Below are 19,641 nucleotides of genomic sequence, written 5' to 3'. Positions count from 1 at the left end.
GAACTGTGCACTGAATCTGAGAATTGGATATGTAGTCTGCATTCTATCTGCTCTCATGGTACAAACTCTCCATTCTAAGAATTAGATGTGGATTCTGCACTGAATCTGAGACTGGAAACCCTTTAAACAGAGTGTGTGTGTGTGTGTGTGTGTGTGTGTGTGTGTGTGTGTGTGTGTATTAACATTTGTGTGATGAGTATTTACTAGTGATTGGGAATCTTGTCTGATGACTCTGTTTTGCATTTTTTGCTTGGTGATTCTACATAACGAGAAATGCTCACACAAAATTAGTTGTACATCCAACTATTTGGTCTACCGGCCCACTATGGTGTTTGTGTAACAGCCAAACCATCTAGTGAGGTCGTCCCACCATGAAAAAGATGCCCAAAAAATCAGGTCAATCAAACTATCAGGTGGACCTCACCGTAGATTGTGGGGCCTTGTCGAGTCCCAGCAGATTAGATTCTCTGGAGTTTCAACATGAGGTCATGGGTTCGAGCATAAGAGCAGAATTTATCATGGGATTCCACTAAGAAATATGCTTGTGGCACAGCAATGGTGATCTGAGCTGCCACCATGGGTCACAGAACCCTGAAAATGAAAAAAAGAAATCTAACCTGTTTGAAATTTCAACCATCCAAACTATTTCTTGCATATGGATGCAACGGTCCATATCTAAGGAGAAAAAGTAGTCCACCAATGTGGAAAATAGGATTTCATAATCCAAACCACCTTGGATCATGCCCATCCAAAATAGGTTTCATCTGACCCTTGAAAAAAAAAAGTTTCATCTGGACCATTGTGCAATGACCCTATTATAATATTAAATTGCATCGTGAATTATGGGGAAGTAAATTTATTGGCAATGATAGGTTTGAGCTGATTGTTGTACTGAAGAAATGTGAAATTCTTAGGCTTCTGGCTACCTGTGTTGTCACTAAAACTGTCCATTTTACATGGAATTGTGGACTGTTCATCTGTTGGCCTCCTGCATGCTTGAACTACAAGCCAAGCATCTCATCAGTTGGACAATCTTACCCATCTTTCTTTGATCTGAAAATGGACACCTAAAAATAATATCAATAATTCATGTTCTGTAAAAAAAAAAAAAAAGTAAATAAAATAAAATTGATCGCAGGAACTACCAATTTCTCTAATTTAGGCAGTTTTTGAAGCATAGCCATTCCACAGCAGATTTGAAAAAACAAACACTGTCAATACCACCACACTGTTATGCCATATGACCAATTTTGAAGGAGCTCATGCTTTGTAGTACATGATGCAAGTAAAATAAAATAACAAAATTTCAGGGTGAATGCAGTTACATTGATGCAAGGTGTTTCAAAACGGTAATGGTGGCCGTAATGTCCACCACTGTTGCCATTATGATACAGGTCGTAACGGCCATTACGGCCCCTGTATTGGCTGTTATGGCCCTTTTTTTTTATTATTTGAAAAAACTGTTACGGGATCGTTACGTCATATTTTTTCTATAACGGCCGTTTCAACCTTGTAACGCGTAACAGTTATGACCGTTACCATTACATAACGGCTGTTCGATCGTTACGTAACCGATTTCGAATACCTAGCATTGATGGGTAATAATCAAAAGTCTAGTTTGTGTTTTAATGTTTATAATTATTATATTACTCAAATGGTATTGTAGGTGACATATATGTCGAAGGTAACATGAATTTGTTCATTTTGAAATCTAGGTTGGAAAGTGGCAGTGGCAGCTTAACACATTTTGCGGCCCCGCATTTTATCATTTAACTTAAATGAAGTTCGAAGAACAACTCTCCAAGCTCAACACCTGTTATCCATCCATCCATCTGTATTCCAATGAACTCGGATCAACTTCTCTCAGTCAACACATATAATCTCCATTATTGGAACCCCTGATCCTTCTATTTTTCATTGATTTGCTCAGATGTCTCATTTTCTATACAAAAGGCTACTACATTTCCATTTCCTGCAAAACCCGTCTCTCAAATCCTTCACAACAGCCTCCACAACCCCACTACCATCTTTCACAGTCCAATACCTCATAAACTCATGCAGACTCCCATTAGAAGCAGCTCTCTGTATATCCAAAAGGCTCTACCTTGAGGAAAAGAACCTGCAAAAACCTGACTCTGTCCTCACCTTCATCAAATTCCATGGATTCTCGAAGACGCACATCACAAAACTAATCACAAACAGAGGTGTGAGTGCGCGAGAGTGTGGGGTGGGTGTGTGAGTCATGGTCTATGCCTCTTGTATGCATGCATGGTGGTGGGCCCTACATGCCATCAAAGCCAATTCTCTACCAGCATCACTCATATTTTCTAGTTAACAAAACCATGCTGCCAGTTTCAACATGCATTCTTCCAAGATCATCTGCATTTCTGCTCTATTACATGAATATAGAGCTGATGTTCTGTTGTGGTTTTGGCATCTGTAGGTTATGGACTATGCCTCCCTCCCTCATTGTGACAAATCGGAATGCAAGTTTTTCTTTGTTTTGCTGACTTGATGAACATGCCTGAGGAGCCTTCATTTGGGATTTTTTTCCTTTTCATTTTCTGTGTTGCAGAAACATTCAACAATTATGGAGTGAGTATCCAACATAAGAACACATCATTCATTCCTAATGTTGGATTACAGGTAACTTAATGATGGTTTCTCTCTCATTCATCTTATTTCAACAACATTGTTGCATTAGAACCCAATGCAGGAATAAATGGTAACAACCTTATATAGTCAGTGTTATTTATGGTCTACCATGTCGAGTCCCAGCAAATAAGTGGATGTGTTAGAAAACTTCAGACAGGTCTTTCATAGCTATAGATTCGTTCAGTTGATTGTGGCCCGACTAAAGGACTGACCTGATTCTTGGGATATGGAATCTATAGTTTACCCTTCTGATGGATGGCTTGGATATTACACTGTCTGCCATGCCGGCATGTGGTAGTGTGTGCATTAGCTCACTTATACATACAAGTGAGCTTAGCAAACCTCTTTCCCTTCCTCAGGTAGGCTCTACCAAGAAGGTGCACATTTCTAGCAGGCGGTGAACCTGCTTCTGAACATCATTAGATTATTTTTTTATGATGATCTTTTCTCTATACAACGTGATGCACTGTATACCCTAGAAACTATCTAGAACTCGAGGCATTGCTACTAATCACTGGCATGTCCTACTAGTAATTGACAAGCAAATGGAGATTTTCTTTTTATGATGGTCAGCTCTGCTTGCACATTTTTCAGGTTATAAATACTCGTGGTCAGTATCTGTTCCACTTGGGAAGTGGGTATTTGTGGCTACCGATGGTCCTCTTTGTGGAAATTGTCCAGATGTTTATTTTGGCCCTACAAACTATATGGTGAAACTGTTCCTTTTGTGTCAATTTCATTCCTCTTTGAGTTTTTATTAATTCATTAAGAAAAAATAAAAATAAGAATGGCTATACATGATGCACTTCTTTCACTTTGTCTTTCTTTCATCCAATGGTCATTCCAATTTATGAATGTCATGACTATTTGTAGGATGATGGAATATACGAAGCTGTTGCAGGAAGTGACTTTGTCATTACTAGAGTTGCATTTCGAGACTACTCTTCAAAGTACTACATAAATGACCGTAGAAGTAATTTACAGAGGTCACTAAGAAATTGAAAGGAAAAGGAGTGGACTTGGACAACAATCGGTTTTTGATTCTTCACGTGGGTGATGGGCTGATGGCTGAAAAAGGCTTATTTACTTGTGAAAAAAATATCATACTGTCAAAATATATCTTCTCTTTCAATTCTTTATCATTGAAATTTCAGAGTGAAGTCGAGCAAATTTCTCTAATGAAGCCAAAGATTTGTATTTTCAGTATTATTGTAATTGTAATTGATTGAATGAAGGATTGTGATTGATTATAATTGTAATTGATTGAATGAAGGATTGTAATTGAATGAATGAATGCTTGTAATTGAATGAATGAATGATTATGCAGGTGGTAATTGAATGAACAAATGATTATATATATATTTTTTTAATGTACGAAATATCTACGAATATTGACTGTAGCCGATAATCTGACAGCTGTAGCCATTATTAAATTTGGCATATTGCTACAGACTTTTAGCTACAAATAATATCCGTAGCTGTTTGTGCTTTTCGCTACAGATATAATTGCTACAGATTAGATCTGTAGCTATTGGAATCTATAGCTACAGATTAAATCCGTAGCCATAGGTTCAAGACCTATTGTTATGGCACCTACGACTACGGTCGTGCTACGGACTAAATCCGTAGCCATAGGTCTATGGCTACGACTTTTATCTGTAGCCTCTGCCCAGTTTTCTGGTAGTGTATGGAACTCAATGTTTAGAATTTTTCTAATTGATGGGTTAATATATTGAACTTGATTATGAAGTTTATCGTGCGCTTGAGTCCCAGAGAAAGTAATGCCCAACATTCATGAACCTTAGAATTCCGGGATCTGGATAGTTTTTTCAAAAATCACTCGAGAATTTCTCCTATAATTCTCAACTTATTTTTCGTATACTTTACTCGGGACTAGCAAGATGTTGGTTAAGGGTTGTGTTGAGGGTCAAATATTGCATATCAGACCCCAGTTACTACCTGGATTTATGAACATGGTACTGTTTAATGGCCCAATTTAACCATGTTTTTGCTGCAAGGTGTATTTAGGAGCTTGGACTGAAACAGGGTACTAAAAGCATGGGTTTAATACTCAGAATTCACCAAGGCAAGGGATGGACCCCGGGGGATCAAGATCGATGGATTTACATGTCAGAGATCCAAGAAAATCGAGAAACTGAAGCTCAAGTGGCCTGAAAGTCAGCCAGAATGCAAGATAACAAGGTTTTCACCATCCGCTCAGCTCAAAACTCCATACATGGCCTGAGGACTATAAATGAACCGTACAAGTTAAATTTGAGCCATTAGATCCTTGTGGAAGTAGCCCAGCGGACACATCAGCCCCTAAAACCCTGATTTGGGGCCCACCTGATATCTGGATATGCTTCAACTTCGGTCCCCACTGTTAAAATGAGATGTGGAACAAGATGGACGGTGTGGATTTTGTATATACATCAAGTTAGGGCTCACTTCATGAGAGAGGGAGTGCACATAAGTGGTGCACGGCCATAAAGTCGGTCAGCCTTCCTGTGCGAAACGACTAGCGGACGGACGTCCAGTTTTTTATTGTGGGCCTCACCCATCATGTATGTTGATGATCTGGACCGTCCATCCGCTCTAGAGGTGGGACGTGACCCTCACCTAGGTGGCCTTTTGGCCCGTTGTCTTTGTATACAGGAGGATCGTCAAAAAATGCAAGATGAACGGCGAGTTGGTTTGATACATTGGACTGCATAACACCCGATAAAAACTACTCCTTCCTGACTGGTATTTTGCTAGGAATCCAATGAACGGGTCGGATTTCTCCAAAAACATCAATGTGCGGCCCACCGAGGATCTCAGCGTACGAATTCCCCCGTTTCGCACGTCCGCAAGATCTGGGATTTCTGGTTAGTTTTATGATCATGATCTTGGTCGGATCCACGATCTGGACCGTCCAAGAAGAGCTCAGGATAGCCACGACTGTCACAGAGAAGATTTTTTGAAAAAATTCCAAGTAAAAACCGCTCACTGCCACTGCAAACGCAAGAAGTTTCTTACGCATGCCACCTTGTTGCGTAAAAACGTCCATATGAAGTATTCTATGCACAGACCCTTGCTGTATATAAAAAGAAGAGAAGCAACGACGTTGAGGGCATTCAAGTTGGGACATGTGGAACGAGAGAGAGAAGCAGGTGGAGATTGTTTTCAATTCTTCTTCTTTATTTCCTTTCTTTTTTTTCCTATTAATTTGTTTAGAGATATTTGCTTGATCATGTCAAGCTAAACCTCTTAGCTAGGGATAAGAGGTGAAGCTTGTAGTGAGATTGAAGATTTTTCTTTATGCCTTTGATTTAAGTTTAAGTTGAACTGACTTTTATTTTAGTTTAATTATAGGGAATGTTTTCAGTTTTTAATGGTCTGTTGTAACTGAAATTATAATGGGTCTGCGATAGCTTTGACCATGTTCCTTTCCTTATTTGATTATGAAGTCAAGAAGCCCTGTTGTTCATCATCGTCTCCTAGACATGGTCAGATGATTGAACCCTTCCTAACCTTCATATATCTTGTTAATTGGTTACCAATTGGTTTAATTCTGTTGTTTACTTTGTCTCCTGGGCATGGTTTGGTGACAGAATCCATTCTAATTCTTATACCTTTCATCTTTTGAAAACTAGATAAAAGGAAGTTCAGATTTGTTATTCATGGTTACACCCTCCAACTGGATGAAGATAGGACTCTAAGTCTAGTTGAGTTATTGAATCTATCATAAAGATCTCCTTGATGTCTACAAATGGATCCTCTGAATCCCTAGTTTTCTACCTTTGATTTCTCCAAGTTTTAGATAAATATTTCACCATTATTCCCTCAATTTCATTCTATTTAGATTTCATCTTAGTCTAGTTCTAATTTCACTTAATTTCAGATTACGTACAGGTTTCAGTCCCTTGGGATTCGACCTCGGTCTCACCGAGTTTATTGCTACATCACAACCCTATGGAGTGAACAACCATTCCTCCAATCCTTTGAAAATTTATATATTTTACTTACCGTATACTATGTCACTAAATGGGTTGAAGCGATTCCATGCCGGAACAATGAACATCGCACAGTCATCAAATTCTTAAAAGAGAACATCCTTTCACTACCAAAAAATTGGGCAAAGCCAACAAACTTGGGGTAGTTTTGGATACGGGTAGAATCTATTGGTATCACCGACAACTAAAAGCCATCAATGAAACCCAATAATCCATTGGCCTCTCATGGTGGACGTCCAACCGTCCAGCATATTCTCATTTTGTGGTCGTCTTGAGACTTAATTAGGGCTCAATTTTAGGAATCGATCCCAAAATGATGTGGAGAAATGGATGGACGGCATTGATGAAAGATATCCATCATAGTAGAGCCCATAGGGCCCTCCCATTTCCAAAGCTATGTTTACCGTTTTTTCTTCTATAAAAAAAACTGTGATTCTGTATAGAATGTAAAATGGTGGTGACTCGTTCATGAAAATAGTGGCAATGATATAGAGTTATCCAGACCATTCAAATAATCCATCTAGTTATAAATTTTTAATAATTATAATTTTATTATGTAATACATCTTAACTATCCAGAAAATGGTCCCTCTTGCATGTACGGTTGTTATCAAGTTTTTTGTTATAAACAATGGTAAACTCACACTTGTTCCAATTTGAAATGTTTATGTGATTTAAAAGAGGAATTCCAAAATGTTGAGCACCGTTTGCTGGTCTTCAACCTTCCATCGAGCGCGTCTTCAACCTTCCATTGGCAGCGGCCTCTTCCATAGAGCAGCGTCTTCAACCTTCCATCGAGCGGGTCATCTTCCATTGGCAGCGTCTTCAGCCTTCCATCGAGCAATGTCTTCAAATAGGTAAGCTTCTCTTTTCCCATTCCCTCTTAGTCCTGCTTTCGTATGTTGAAGATGAAGAAGAACTTGCCCGGGCAGTCCGTCCGCTACGGATGCAGAGTTTCAATTGGATTTTATGCCATGTAGCTAATTTCGTAGTAATTTAAACTGCCTGCGTATCATCCATAGCAGTCTGCCAGAGTATCAAAGTATTTCTCTGGATGAAAATACGAGTCCCAGTTTCATTATCAGTGTCTTCCCGCAAGCACGTGGAATGCTGCTGGAAATGACTGCCACTATCATTTTTAAGGAAATGCTTCTTAACAGTTGGCAATGCCTCTAAACCTGCATGTTGTAAATTATAAATAAAGCCTAGAGATGGAAAAATTACTGAGTGCTGTAAGTTGTAAATGTCATACTCTATTTCAGTAGGGAAAAAAAGTAAAATTACAAAAAACAGACTACCCCACTCGAGCCTATTCATAGATGTCATCTGACACTGTTGCTACACCACACATGTATTGAAATGTAGTGGAGATGGGGAGCAAATGCACCATAAAAATCCAAAGAGAAAAATTTTGATACTCTTGTAGAGTGTGATGGATGATACACAGGCACTTAGAAATTACAAAGAAATTGCAAACATGGCATACAAATAGTCAAATTAAACCATCCAAATTATGGTAACCAGTGTAGATATATCATGAAAAAAAAAAATTAAAGATTATTTTATCATGTAACTAGTGGATTGGTGGACATCTATTGGATGGTTAAAAACGAAAAGAAAAAGGGAAAAAGAAAAAAACAATGGTCCTGTTTCCTTAAACAAGTGTCCATGAATCAGAGATTAGGATTACTCAACTAATCTAATCCAAAGAGATTAGGAACATCTCTCTCTGGTTTTTTTTTTTTTTTTTTTTTTAATAAAGAATAAGAGATGTTAGAATTATTATGGTAGAGAAATAGGGTTTTCAGAGTTATAATGCTACGTGTAGAGTCCAATCGATCGATCTGAACGGTCCATTACGTACAGAACAAATACCATAGGCTATTATGCAAAAAATCACACTGATCAAAAGGCCAGATCTATTATTTATTTGGCATTATTTTTGCAGCCATCCATTTTCCAAGCCATGGATGGGATGATTACAATTATCTAACCAAAGCGATTCTTCAAAATTATAAGCATTCCATGATGGGTGCTAACAAGTAGATGGATCAAATTGGTTATTAGACCCAATTTGTGTGAATGATCTTGACCGTCTATAGTAAAGGCTATTTGATCAAATGGTTATATTTGTCATATCAGTATGAATTTTGCATGGTAACCCATAAGATGTGCGCTGGACCTAATGAACAGTCTGGATCAATGGATTCAACTGCCTTGATTTAATAAGAGCACTGGACCACTTCCTTTAATTGAATTGATGGCTAGAAGGTAGAATAGAATAATGGAGTTGATATTGACACCCAGCAAATATGGTAAATGGTCAACAATCAAGGTATGCATGTGGACCACCTGATGATAGCTAGACCTGCCTGATTTTTGGGCTGGGGTATTATGCGGTAAGGCCGCCTAATGAGAAGCCTCAATCACATGTTCGATATGGAATGCTTTTCATACCTTAATCGTGCCCTTGAAAGCTCACTATTACCAATAGTAATTTTTGCTTCTACCAGAGGAATATGCAATGTTAGGTAATGAGAAATTCTAGGCTTTCATGAAATGTGAAGGGTGTGAAACGGCCTAAACTTGATTCCATGAATAGTCATTCGTTTTCCATGCTTGGTTTTGCTGAATGGATGAGTAAGTTGTCAATCATATGAAAAGTGCCCAAGTCCATCAAGTGGGCCTATTTTGAATAATCAAGGGTTTGTTCAAACTTCAAACCAAGTCTGCGGTTTTGTTCTACCAGCTAGTTCATTCTCAAACATTGCTTTCACATATATCAGCTGCATTGTTATGCTTCGAAGATAGAAGTTTGAGAAATAAATACCAACTAGTCAAATTCCAGCTTGTTGCTTTCTGGTATTTCAATTCACTAGTGGGCATGTTTATGGCTTCACATGGTGTGTCTGGATACTTCGTCCAAATTAAATGGTATTTACTATGTTTTGTAATTTCAGTTTCCAAGATAGAAGGTATGAATACAAAGGTCTTAATAAGGTCTGGAAGGGGAAATTAGCAGAGGCAAAGGCTAGTGGGGATTTTATAAGGATTCATGAAGCACGTGTATGGGTGATACAGTTCCTTGATCAATCTTTTACAGTTCTTATGTTGATTGTTTTATCTTATTAAATGTCCAGCAGGTGCATTACACTCTCTAGTCCGTACGTAATTGTACACATTTCCTTTATGTGTGTCATTGCACTTATTTTGATGTCATGTATTGGTTTTACATTCGGGTTTTTCATGTCAATTTGCTGATGTGCATGTAATGTTGCCATGATATGACTGTATGGCATGCCATCTTCTTTCTCGGGATTGTTGCTAAGGTAAGTTTTAAGAGCGAGAAATGTTGAACAATATTCTCATGAATAGGATTGAGTGTTTTTTCAGTGGTTCACACAGATGGCAATGTGGCATAGGTATGTGGTCCAGGTCATTCATCAGGTAATGCCCTTCAAAATGTTTGCTTGGAATTTCATGTTATACCAGTAATGGGTACATTTGTCTCATTAACTTCTCTAACAGTTGTGCATGTTAGTTTGGACTGATTAGCATTTTCATATTACAGAATTGCTTCGTGCCCTCTGCTTTTTATGGACGCCAGTGGCTTGTCTTCTTTGGTGAGATCTTTTCTTTCATTAAACTGCTAGGTTTTCTTTGTCATATTGTTATAGAGAAATGCTTGTGCAACGGGTGTTTTCATACAGTTCCATGAAGTGTGCACCATAAGTGTACAACTTCAGTTGGGTCAACTTGAACCCGATTGGCCCAACCTGAACTCTGGGTCGTGTTCGGTTGGGTTGCCGACCCTCAACCTCACCTAGGTTGGGTTGAAAATCCTTAACGCAATCCAACCTGAACTTTACCTTGTATGCAGAACATCTCTTCATAGTGAACAATCCCTGCCCCAACCTGCGTGCTCAATGTAGGTTTGGCTTATCTGGAGCTAGGAGTGGTAGTTTTGACCACTATACATAAAGCAGTTGTTCCATTGCAGCATCCAAGTGCAATGTCCAAGCTATTCATTAGGTGGTTTTGACCATGTCATGAAAGTAAATCTGGTTCATTCAGCAGGTGGGCTATAATCTTAGAAGCAGTTGGATGGGTAAAGACACTTCAACCAAGTTTGTTCAGCCGTATTTTTGTTTCATAAACTGTGGCCCACCTGATGAGTGGACCAACCTGATTCTTGGGGAATAGCATCTAGGTAGAGGCTCCACTCTAATGAATAAATTGGATCTCATAGAAGATTTGCCATGCTGGCAGATGTCTGCCATGTACATGAGCTGCCTTGTACATGCCTGTGCTGACCAAAACCCATAGTACCGAAAGGCAAGAAAGAAAAAAGATAAGGATCTTTAGCTTGCTTGCATTTGTCCTTGCTTTGGCAGCGTTTGTTCTTGGGCTATTGAAAGGTGACGAGGGCTATAGTCGCAGTTATTTCATTTGTTTGATCATGCGCTATTCTTTCATGTGAAAGTTCACTTTCCAGCTGAAAATTACTACTCAGCCCATGAAGCTAAACACTTTTTTGTTTTGTTTTTTTGTTTTTGGTGTGTGCAGATAAGCCCTTTGTTGGTGCATCTGTTACTTCTCATTCCTTTGACTGTAAGTCATATCTTATTTCCTAAACTGCATTTTGAATCTCCTATTAGGTTCTGTTTAGTGTTAAATTCTCACTATTGGGTCATGTCAACTTCTAGATGTTTTTCTTCAACTTCGTTTTATGACATGACAAATTACTCCTTTTCTTAGGTGCTTCTTTCACCTCCCATTGTCATCTATTCTCCAAGAGTTCTACTGGTGTATTGTTATGATGCTCATGCTGATTGTGCCAAAAATGTTAGGTATGTCAAGATTGGTATTCTACATGTGATTGTGTATGCTTGCTTGCGAGGAATTTCAGGTTTAATTTGTAACAATTGTCTGCATCTCATTTTATCATTTGCAATCCCGTTCCACTGATTTGGTATTGGAGCAGATAGCAACAACCATTTCAATGGACATGCATCTATTCCTCAGAATTTTAGAACTCCACTATTGTTACAAGTGGTTTCATCCTATTCCTCAGAATTTTAGAAAGAAACAAAACAATGTATAGAATTTGCATCTCACGTATGGTTTATGAACTTTCAACATGCCTAATTTCTTTTGAAGGTCAAGTGGTGTACATGGGACTAACAACTACATCCTTACTGAATTCTGAGAAGTTTCCTGTCATAGTCCCGAATTCATTATTTTCCAGTCAGGTATGTACTTTATTTCTTCTAAATTTGTATTCTTTGGCCCTTTCTGTAACCATTAGATAGATGATAATCTATGAAGAACAGTATGTCAGGCACTGGCACTCTTAACAATTACATACTGCTGCACTTTACACACTGCATGGAGATAGATTGATGGCAAATACATGTATTGGTAACTAACATGTAAGTAGTATTCCTCTGTTCAAAGATGGCACATGTGGGCATTCATGTCTTGTGGCTGCAAGTAGTATTCCTCTGTTCTGTAACTTTTGTGTAACAGTAACATGTATTGGTAACTAACAACCAACTCCACCTAGCTAGTTGCTTGTCTAGTTGCCTACAAACAGAGAGTGTAGCATGTGTGAGTGATCCAGGTTTACTAGTGTACCAAAAAAAGGAAAGCTGTAGAAGCTTCACACATTCATATTGGGTCTATGCTCTTGAAAATGAGAGAACAACATTAACTATAGATTATGAAGAGCTTTTGATAGCCATGAATGTTATAAAAATCTAAGAAACAACCCATACAGATTGACCATCACATTCGCCTAAAACAGCCCCTTACCTCGTATGAAGAGCAGTGTAGCTTTTGACGAGTGATGAGTCGCAAATGTCACATCATTGGTGGCATGAGTAGCCCTGCAAATGATATTAACAAACCATTAAAAAAACAAGGCAGCTCCTACCTAATTACAACCATATGGATAGATAATAAAGAGAGGTATTTGCCAAAAAAGGTTTACATTTCTCTTTATTATAATATGGGTAAATAGCATTTAAAAAAAAAAAAAAGATCTGCATGATTATCAAATAGCCATTAATTCAGGGTATTTTAGGTCCAAAAGATTTGTTGAGTATGTCTTGTATTTTGATTTTCTATCTTATAATATTGCAAGAATTTTTTACATACACACGTCTTTGCATATATAGCTGTTTTCACCTTTTCAGGTTACCAACTCTATAAAACCCGACATTTCTATGCGTTTCTGTTTCTTTTACCAAGCTTTTAACTGTTTTTTCAAGGATCCAAATGGTATAGTCACACAATAGGCGGTACAGGGCCTCTTTTTGTCTGCCTGTGTGCGCCCGAATCCTTTTTCTGTAATTTTTGTTGATGATATGATTGAATTCACAGTTTTTTTAAATTTTTTTTTTTTAAGGATCTAAATGGTATAAAGTTCAAACCTTCTCTAAATCCCAACTTTCCTAATACCATTTTTTCAAGACCAGATCCTCTCTTTGTAACTCAAAGAAGCCCAACTCGAGACACTTTCCATAGGTTGCTGCACCATGACTTGTCATGCAGGTCACTCATTCCTACCAACATGCTGCAAATGAGTAATCCTCATCTTGAAAATCAGTCTGATCCACTCAGTAGTGGACCACAACTGATGCTTACACGAGATGACCGTCGAAAGCTTTATTCGAGTTTTGGTTCATTGTAAGCTTTTCAATTGACCTTTTTCCTGCATTTTTTGGCTTGGAATTACTCAACTAAGTTCCTGCTATAGCTGATAGATGGTGTGTTCATAGCTGTAGCTAATAGATGGTGTGGGTATCCATTTGGTCATGACGAATTTGTTGTTTGTGAGGACATTGATCAGGTAAGTTTCTGTGGAAATTGCATGTAAACATTGTGAGAAAGTACCATTGATTTTCTCATGTGTGGTTTTAGGTCGCAGACATAAACAGAGAACAATGGAATCACTCTACATGGAACCTGCTTATCTGGATTCTCCTCATCTAAATCATTAGAGGTAATTCATTGCAATTATGCTACAATATTAGATGGTTGTTTTTTTTTTCCCGGTAACTGCTTCAGGCATTTTCACAGTTTACACTACTTGATGAATGGTCAGATCTTTGACATGTGTGCTATCTGATGGTGGGAATCATTTTTGCATTTTTGCTATCTGATGAATGGTCAAATTAGAACACAAATTGCATTTTTGCAGGCAATCGAGATTGCTTTCAAAGTTGAAATCATCCAATTTTTAGGTTTTTCATAGTTTTTTTATTTTTTATTTTATTTTTATTATAGTTCAGAAATGGTGATTTTGGACTCCAGATTTTGCCTTTCATAGAAATTGTGGGTTTGGATACAAATTAGAGCACAGATTGCAGTTTTGCAGGTAATTGGGATTGCTTTCAAAGATGAGTGCATTTTTCATGTATTTGGGACTGTTTTTGAGATCTGAGCTTTCATCAGGTCGGCTTCTCTGTTTAGATCTTCTGGCCTAAAATTCAGGCCATTCAATGCCTCAGGTGGCCATTAAATGATAAACACCCTTCAATAATGAGGTTGATCTACATACATCTTTTCTTCAAAAGTATGGAGCTGTTAATTTTGTTATTCTTCAGGCATTCGATCAAGCACTTTAGGTTGGCTTTTGTCATTGTTTTGGTTGATCTGGTAATTTTGTTATTCTTCAGGCATTCAATCAAGCACTTTAGGTTGGCTTTTGTCATTGTTTTGGTTGATCCGGTAATTTTGTTATTCTTCAGTCAATTTGGTCAAAGACTTCTGATTTTCGTCATTTTCCAAAAAGCAGTTCCTTTCTTCTTCTTTTTAAAAGATGGTTATCCTAGGAGTTTGTTTTCTTTCAGTCAACCTTTATTTAGAACCTTCTATTTTATTTCTATACATGAATATCATTTATTTAGGAGAGCAAGTATAGTACTTCTCAGTTATGCTAAAAGATAATCTAGTTGCCAGTCCTAGGCAGCCTGATCCTCAAGTTATTAGAAGGTCAAGCTTTCTGACATCAAGAAAGTCACAGTTCTTGTAACTTCTACAAGCAGATTATGCACCCCACTGGACCACGAGCTTTCTGACATCAAGAAAGTCACAGTTCTTGCAACTTCTACAAGGAGATTATGCATCCACTGGACCACGATTGAGTGGCCCGAGGATTTTGTTCTAAGTTTCATAGGCAAAAAAGTACCCACGGTGTCAAAGATTTCTCATTTTCTTCACCTACCTGTCTTTGTAATATGATGTTTTCTTCATGGAAAAAATCTTGGAAAAATGGGCCATTTTGTTTTGAAAGAATAAGAGGAGAAATCGAGTAAGAATTGTAATGCAGAAGTGAACTTGGTTTTTGACTAGGATGTTCAATCGAAAACGAACTGTTACGAGGGGGAACTCTTGGATTATTTATTTTTGGTTCTGCATGGAAAATATGAATAATATCTAGGTGCTAAAATTGCATTTTTGGGAGCTCAAGAGACTATTAGTTGGTGTTTTAGAAAACTTTTAATATTGCGATTACATTCCTCGTGTCCTCATCTTCTGCCCTTTTTTGTCCAAGCTTGAAATTCTGTGTGCATACATGTGTTTTCTTATGCATTAATTGTTTTAATGAAGCATGGTGAGAAGTAGCTGAAAATTAGTTGTCCATAGGAGCATGTTGTTGTCCATTGTGTTAATGAAATATGTTGAAAAGTACCTGAAAATTGGTAATATTATTAGGATTTGTTATTTGGGAATTTTCTTGCAGAGTTCCCTTGTATATTTGTTGTGCCTTACTATTCAGGGTTGAACCAAGGTGTCAGTGGTCTTCCATTAAAGGGTTGGCCTTTAACTGTAAGTCATATACTAAATTCATCTGCAGTATGGGTTTTTGGTGTTGGTATTTAGTTTGGATATGCACATCTTTCCTGACATTGAATTATTTCTATTTTCCTAGGGCATTGACCAACTATGACAAAATTTAGGCCCACAAGTATAGAAGCCTTTTCTACAGTCATCAAATCAGTTTCAGATTTTGACACCACAGCAGCAGCAGCAGCTCCTGGCACAGGCTCAGGCGCAGGGAAGTATTGGGAGCTCACCTAATTATGGAGATTTGGATCCTTGAAGATTTAGGCTTTTACCTAGGGGTAGCTTGAATGGGAAAGATGGTCAGCCCACGGGAAATGATGGTTCTGTAGGCTCCCCAATTCAATCAAGTTCACCAAAGGTCAGATTAGGTCCACAGGATCAAGCAGAATTTCTCGTGAAGGTTAGTTTTACTAAGCCATATATGATTGTAGCCATTGCTTAGTCAAATTAAAAAAAGATAAATACAAGTGAGAATCTAGTTGCCTTGTATCAACGTGTCATAATCAACCAAAATATACTGGAAACTAAGAGATAAATTAATTGAAAGAAAAATCAGTTTCTCGTCCTCCATACAACTGTTGGTAGAACCGAACCCGCAGCATATACTTCATGGTTTATCTGCAAATCTACCTACTTCCATATGTATGTATCATTGTGGCTATTTTTTAATTGCATGAGTTTCTATCAATGTGGCCATGCATAAACATACTCATGTCCTTATGTGCATTCTTGAACAGTGTATGCTCATCTTAGATTCTCAGCCTTGTCAATCAATAGTATTAATTTAGCATGAAAATTCTGGAACCTGCTTTAATATTTTTCATCAATTTTTTCTAACATTTATCAATTTAGCCATGACCCTATTTTTCTTTCTCGCCCTTTGGGTTGTGCATGTAATGGTTGGAATGGCGTTCAGATCAGGGTGGGAACCCATGGGAGTGGTGTCAATGTGAACCTCTGCCATAGCTGGTTCCAAGAGCCTAGGTGAAAGAGGAAGGTGGATGTCTGGTGGGGAGCTGATGGTAAAACTTTCACCAGTATACAATTTTAATGCCAACCCCAAATTGCTGGGAGAAAGTTAAGATGATGATGATGATGTTGATGTTTGCTAGCTTCATCATCAATAGGGTGTCTGCTGTTTGGCTTGACATTTTTCTGACCTGCTGATGATTCTTTTTAGATGAAGATCTCCCAGATGAATCAGTCCTCCGCTCAGCAACAACAGGACCAGCTACAGCAGCAGCAACAATTACAACAGGTTGTGGACTTATATCCTAAAAAATTTTCAACGGTAAGAGTTTAATTCTCATTGTGTAGTTTGCATCTATCTTGGATCTGCCCAAGTTTTGGACTTATATCCTAAAATGATACAAAAGAATGAATGGACGGTGTGGATAAGACCCATAAATCACGGTGGCCACTCAAAGCTTCTGCCCGTTTGTGTAGGACGCAATCCGTGTCCCTCAGAGGAGGATGCAGATTAGGTAGCAAGGCCTGCACCACCCTCAGCTGTTATATAGTCACGTGGTGAGATGTTATTAATGGGTTGTACCTTATGAGAGATGACCATCAACCTTAGATAGGTATGCAGCTATCCTCGATAGAGTATGGCCCACCAATCACGTGTGTAGTTGGAGATGATGGAGAACCTTATAAAAAAAAAAAAAAAAAGAGAGCAGCTATTCACCTTATATCCCAAAAATCAGCAAGATGCAAGACAGGTGGGTCACACCACAGGAACAGTTGTCACACAAACAACCATTAAAACTTTCAAATTGTGTATGGAGCCCACTGAGTCTTTTATATGACATCCAATCCATTCAGAAGATGAGATCCACTGGTAAGAATGGACATCCAAAAATTTGGGCCATTGTAAGATTCAGGTGGACCACAACATGTGATTTAAGAGGATGTGTTAGGATTTGTGCATAGACAGAAAATGCTTGCAATGAATGTTTATGAGTACGAGGTGGCCTATTAATGAAAACTATGTCTCCATCCGTAATACGCCTGTTTATGATTTGACCAACTTTCAAATATGTATGTCCCTTTGAGCCTTCCCTAATTGAATAAGTGGCTGAACCATCTCTGTATGTTACCCATAATTTGTCATCCACTAGTTTCTGTAAATGATCCATGTTGTATGCCGTGACCTTCTCTTCAAATGTGATCTTTTGAGCAATTTCTAATGGTAAACCGATTTCTTGAAACCCTTTATGGTGATCTTTTGAACCATCTCTGTAGTGATTTTCAATTTCAGGAGAGGGATGGCACCACGCAACTTCCTGTATCTCTTTCTGGGCGAAGTGACGAAAAGCCGTATGATTACTCAAACAACTCTAACTGTCATAGCTGCTGAGTAATGCTTGGTTTATTGGTTTAATTGGTGCAAACCACATGATAACATATGTTAAATATGAAACAGAGTAATTAAGTTAATTCCTTTTGAATGCCTAATCAAGGAAAACACTATACAACCTTGCATATCACTTGGTTTATTGAGGATCAACCTCTGCTTGCTTGAGCCTGTTGCCTTTAAAAGAGTTCTTTGATTTTCATGGTGTAACTGGACTTTGCTAATATGTTGAATAAAATGAGAGCAATAGAAAATTTAGATGAACACAGTCATTGGCTTTCTTGTTTGGCGACAGACCTTATATAAATGTCTTTGGTCGTGAAGTTCCCTCTTGCAACAAGGGAGTGTTTCATAGAATGTCAAGGGACACAAAAACTAAAAGACCCCCATATCAAGCAAGTTCGTTATGAAGCAGCTCACAGAATAAAATATTCAGTGCAACTTGAGCCATTAACTATAGACTGGATTCTCAAATTGTTCTTGGTTTTGTATGTAGGTGGACTAGCTGGGTCTGTTCAATTGTAGACCATACAATTCAACCGCATTCTATGCTGAGCTGTTTCTTGTCCATGTATTCAACTTGCCTACTAAATTAGTTTGGCATGTACATCGTAGTTTCCATATAGCAGCTACATTCTAATTCATCCTCCTCTTCCAATGGTTGATTATTGGACACAAAACCCCTTTCATATCATGGGAGTTGGTAGATTACTTGGCGTTGCTCTTTTATATGCTTTGGTTATTTTTCTCAAAAATGGTATCGAGTGTCTCTGAAATGCAGATGGGAACATTGTCTTGATATTGGTAGTAAGAGAACAAAGACCCAAATGTGTCAATAAAAAGGAAAAATGTTTGGTAATACCTGGCATGACTGCTCATATTCGGATTGAAGTTTTTTCAATTTGTGAAAGATACCATATCATGTCCTGATTCTTGGAACCCAAAAGTTGCAGACAACATTTGTTTGTATGCTAGAAAGCTTTTGACTTTATGATATTTACTTTTGCAGGCAAAGGTCTCTGCTTCCTGCTTTTGAATCTGCAGAAATGCGCACCTTAGCAGAGAGTTTAAGTAGGTAAATTCAGTGCCACTTAGATGGAAACCATAGCTAAGCAGTCCCTAATTCTGGGTTTTACAAAATGCCCTGTTATCCATGGATCAGAATCCATCAGTCGGCATATCTTTACTACTGAGTTGGTACGAGTGTTAATTTATATTCGGTCTTTGTTGCTTGCAGGAATATTATTCATGGGAATCCAGATGTGAAGTGGGAAAGCATCAAGGGGTTAGAGAATGCAAAGCGCCTTCTCAAGGAAGCAGTTGTGATGTCAATAAAGTATCCCAAGTAGGTCTTATTAAGTCTGGCAATGCCTCATGGATAGTTCTATTAAAATTGTTGAGAATTATTTGAGAAATTTTCTTTTAAATGAATAATTGTTAGCTTTTGAAGCCCATTACGTTAGGTAAGCTTTGTATTGCATACTGCGCCACTTTTTATCCATTCATTTCTTATGTCCATTTGGTGAACTCTAATTACACCAATCTACTTCTCAGTGCTACACATTGCGTAATTCCATGAAAGAGAAACTGAAGCTGAAAAGTCTCATTGTTAGATGGATATTAGAGTACTGAGCTTGATCAGAAGTTAGATGGAGATTAGAGTTTTGAGCTTGATCAAACAAAGTTGGGAGATTGATTCAGTTCATCAGATTATTCCATTTGGGCTGCATTAGGAGTTTTGGCCATGTTTGGTTGTAGCACTGATATTTGGTGGAAAGTCCAA

At 38.0% G+C, this 19,641-nt stretch overlaps 1 protein-coding gene across 7 annotated transcripts; it reads left to right on the top strand.

Moving 5' to 3' along the window:
• Positions 1–7,367: 7,367 nt before the first annotated feature.
• LOC131255550 (uncharacterized) lies at positions 7,368–19,641 on the top strand. 7 transcript variants are annotated; one of them, XM_058256286.1, is made up of 12 exons: positions 7,368–7,494; positions 9,610–10,272; positions 10,582–11,260; positions 11,408–11,499; positions 11,810–11,901; positions 15,588–15,902; positions 16,419–16,524; positions 16,683–16,793; positions 17,763–17,821; positions 18,868–18,933; positions 19,096–19,203; positions 19,413–19,641. In XM_058256286.1, exons 7-12 carry the CDS (start codon positions 16,504–16,506, stop codon positions 19,435–19,437), a joined length of 390 nt encoding a protein of 129 aa, XP_058112269.1. In that variant the 5' UTR covers positions 7,368–7,494; positions 9,610–10,272; positions 10,582–11,260; positions 11,408–11,499; positions 11,810–11,901; positions 15,588–15,902; positions 16,419–16,503; the 3' UTR covers positions 19,438–19,641. The 7 variants fall into 7 exon arrangements, with proteins under 7 accessions (XP_058112269.1, XP_058112272.1, XP_058112270.1 ...); XM_058256289.1 differs by lacking the exons at positions 15,588–15,902; positions 16,419–16,524; positions 16,683–16,793; positions 17,763–17,821; positions 19,413–19,641 and having other exon boundaries at positions 9,610–9,715; positions 10,221–10,272; positions 11,216–11,307; positions 18,868–18,929; positions 19,096–19,207; XM_058256287.1 differs by lacking the exons at positions 15,588–15,902; positions 16,419–16,524; positions 16,683–16,793; ... (1 more) ...; positions 19,096–19,203; positions 19,413–19,641 and having other exon boundaries at positions 9,610–9,715; positions 10,221–10,272; positions 11,216–11,307; positions 18,868–19,089.

This window comes from Magnolia sinica, chromosome 9 (genome assembly GCF_029962835.1).
Source record: "Magnolia sinica isolate HGM2019 chromosome 9, MsV1, whole genome shotgun sequence".
NCBI classification, from domain to species: Eukaryota; Viridiplantae; Streptophyta; class Magnoliopsida; order Magnoliales; family Magnoliaceae; genus Magnolia; species Magnolia sinica.
Note: the sequence above shows the minus strand (reverse complement) of the source record. Positions and strands in the feature narration are given on the sequence as shown.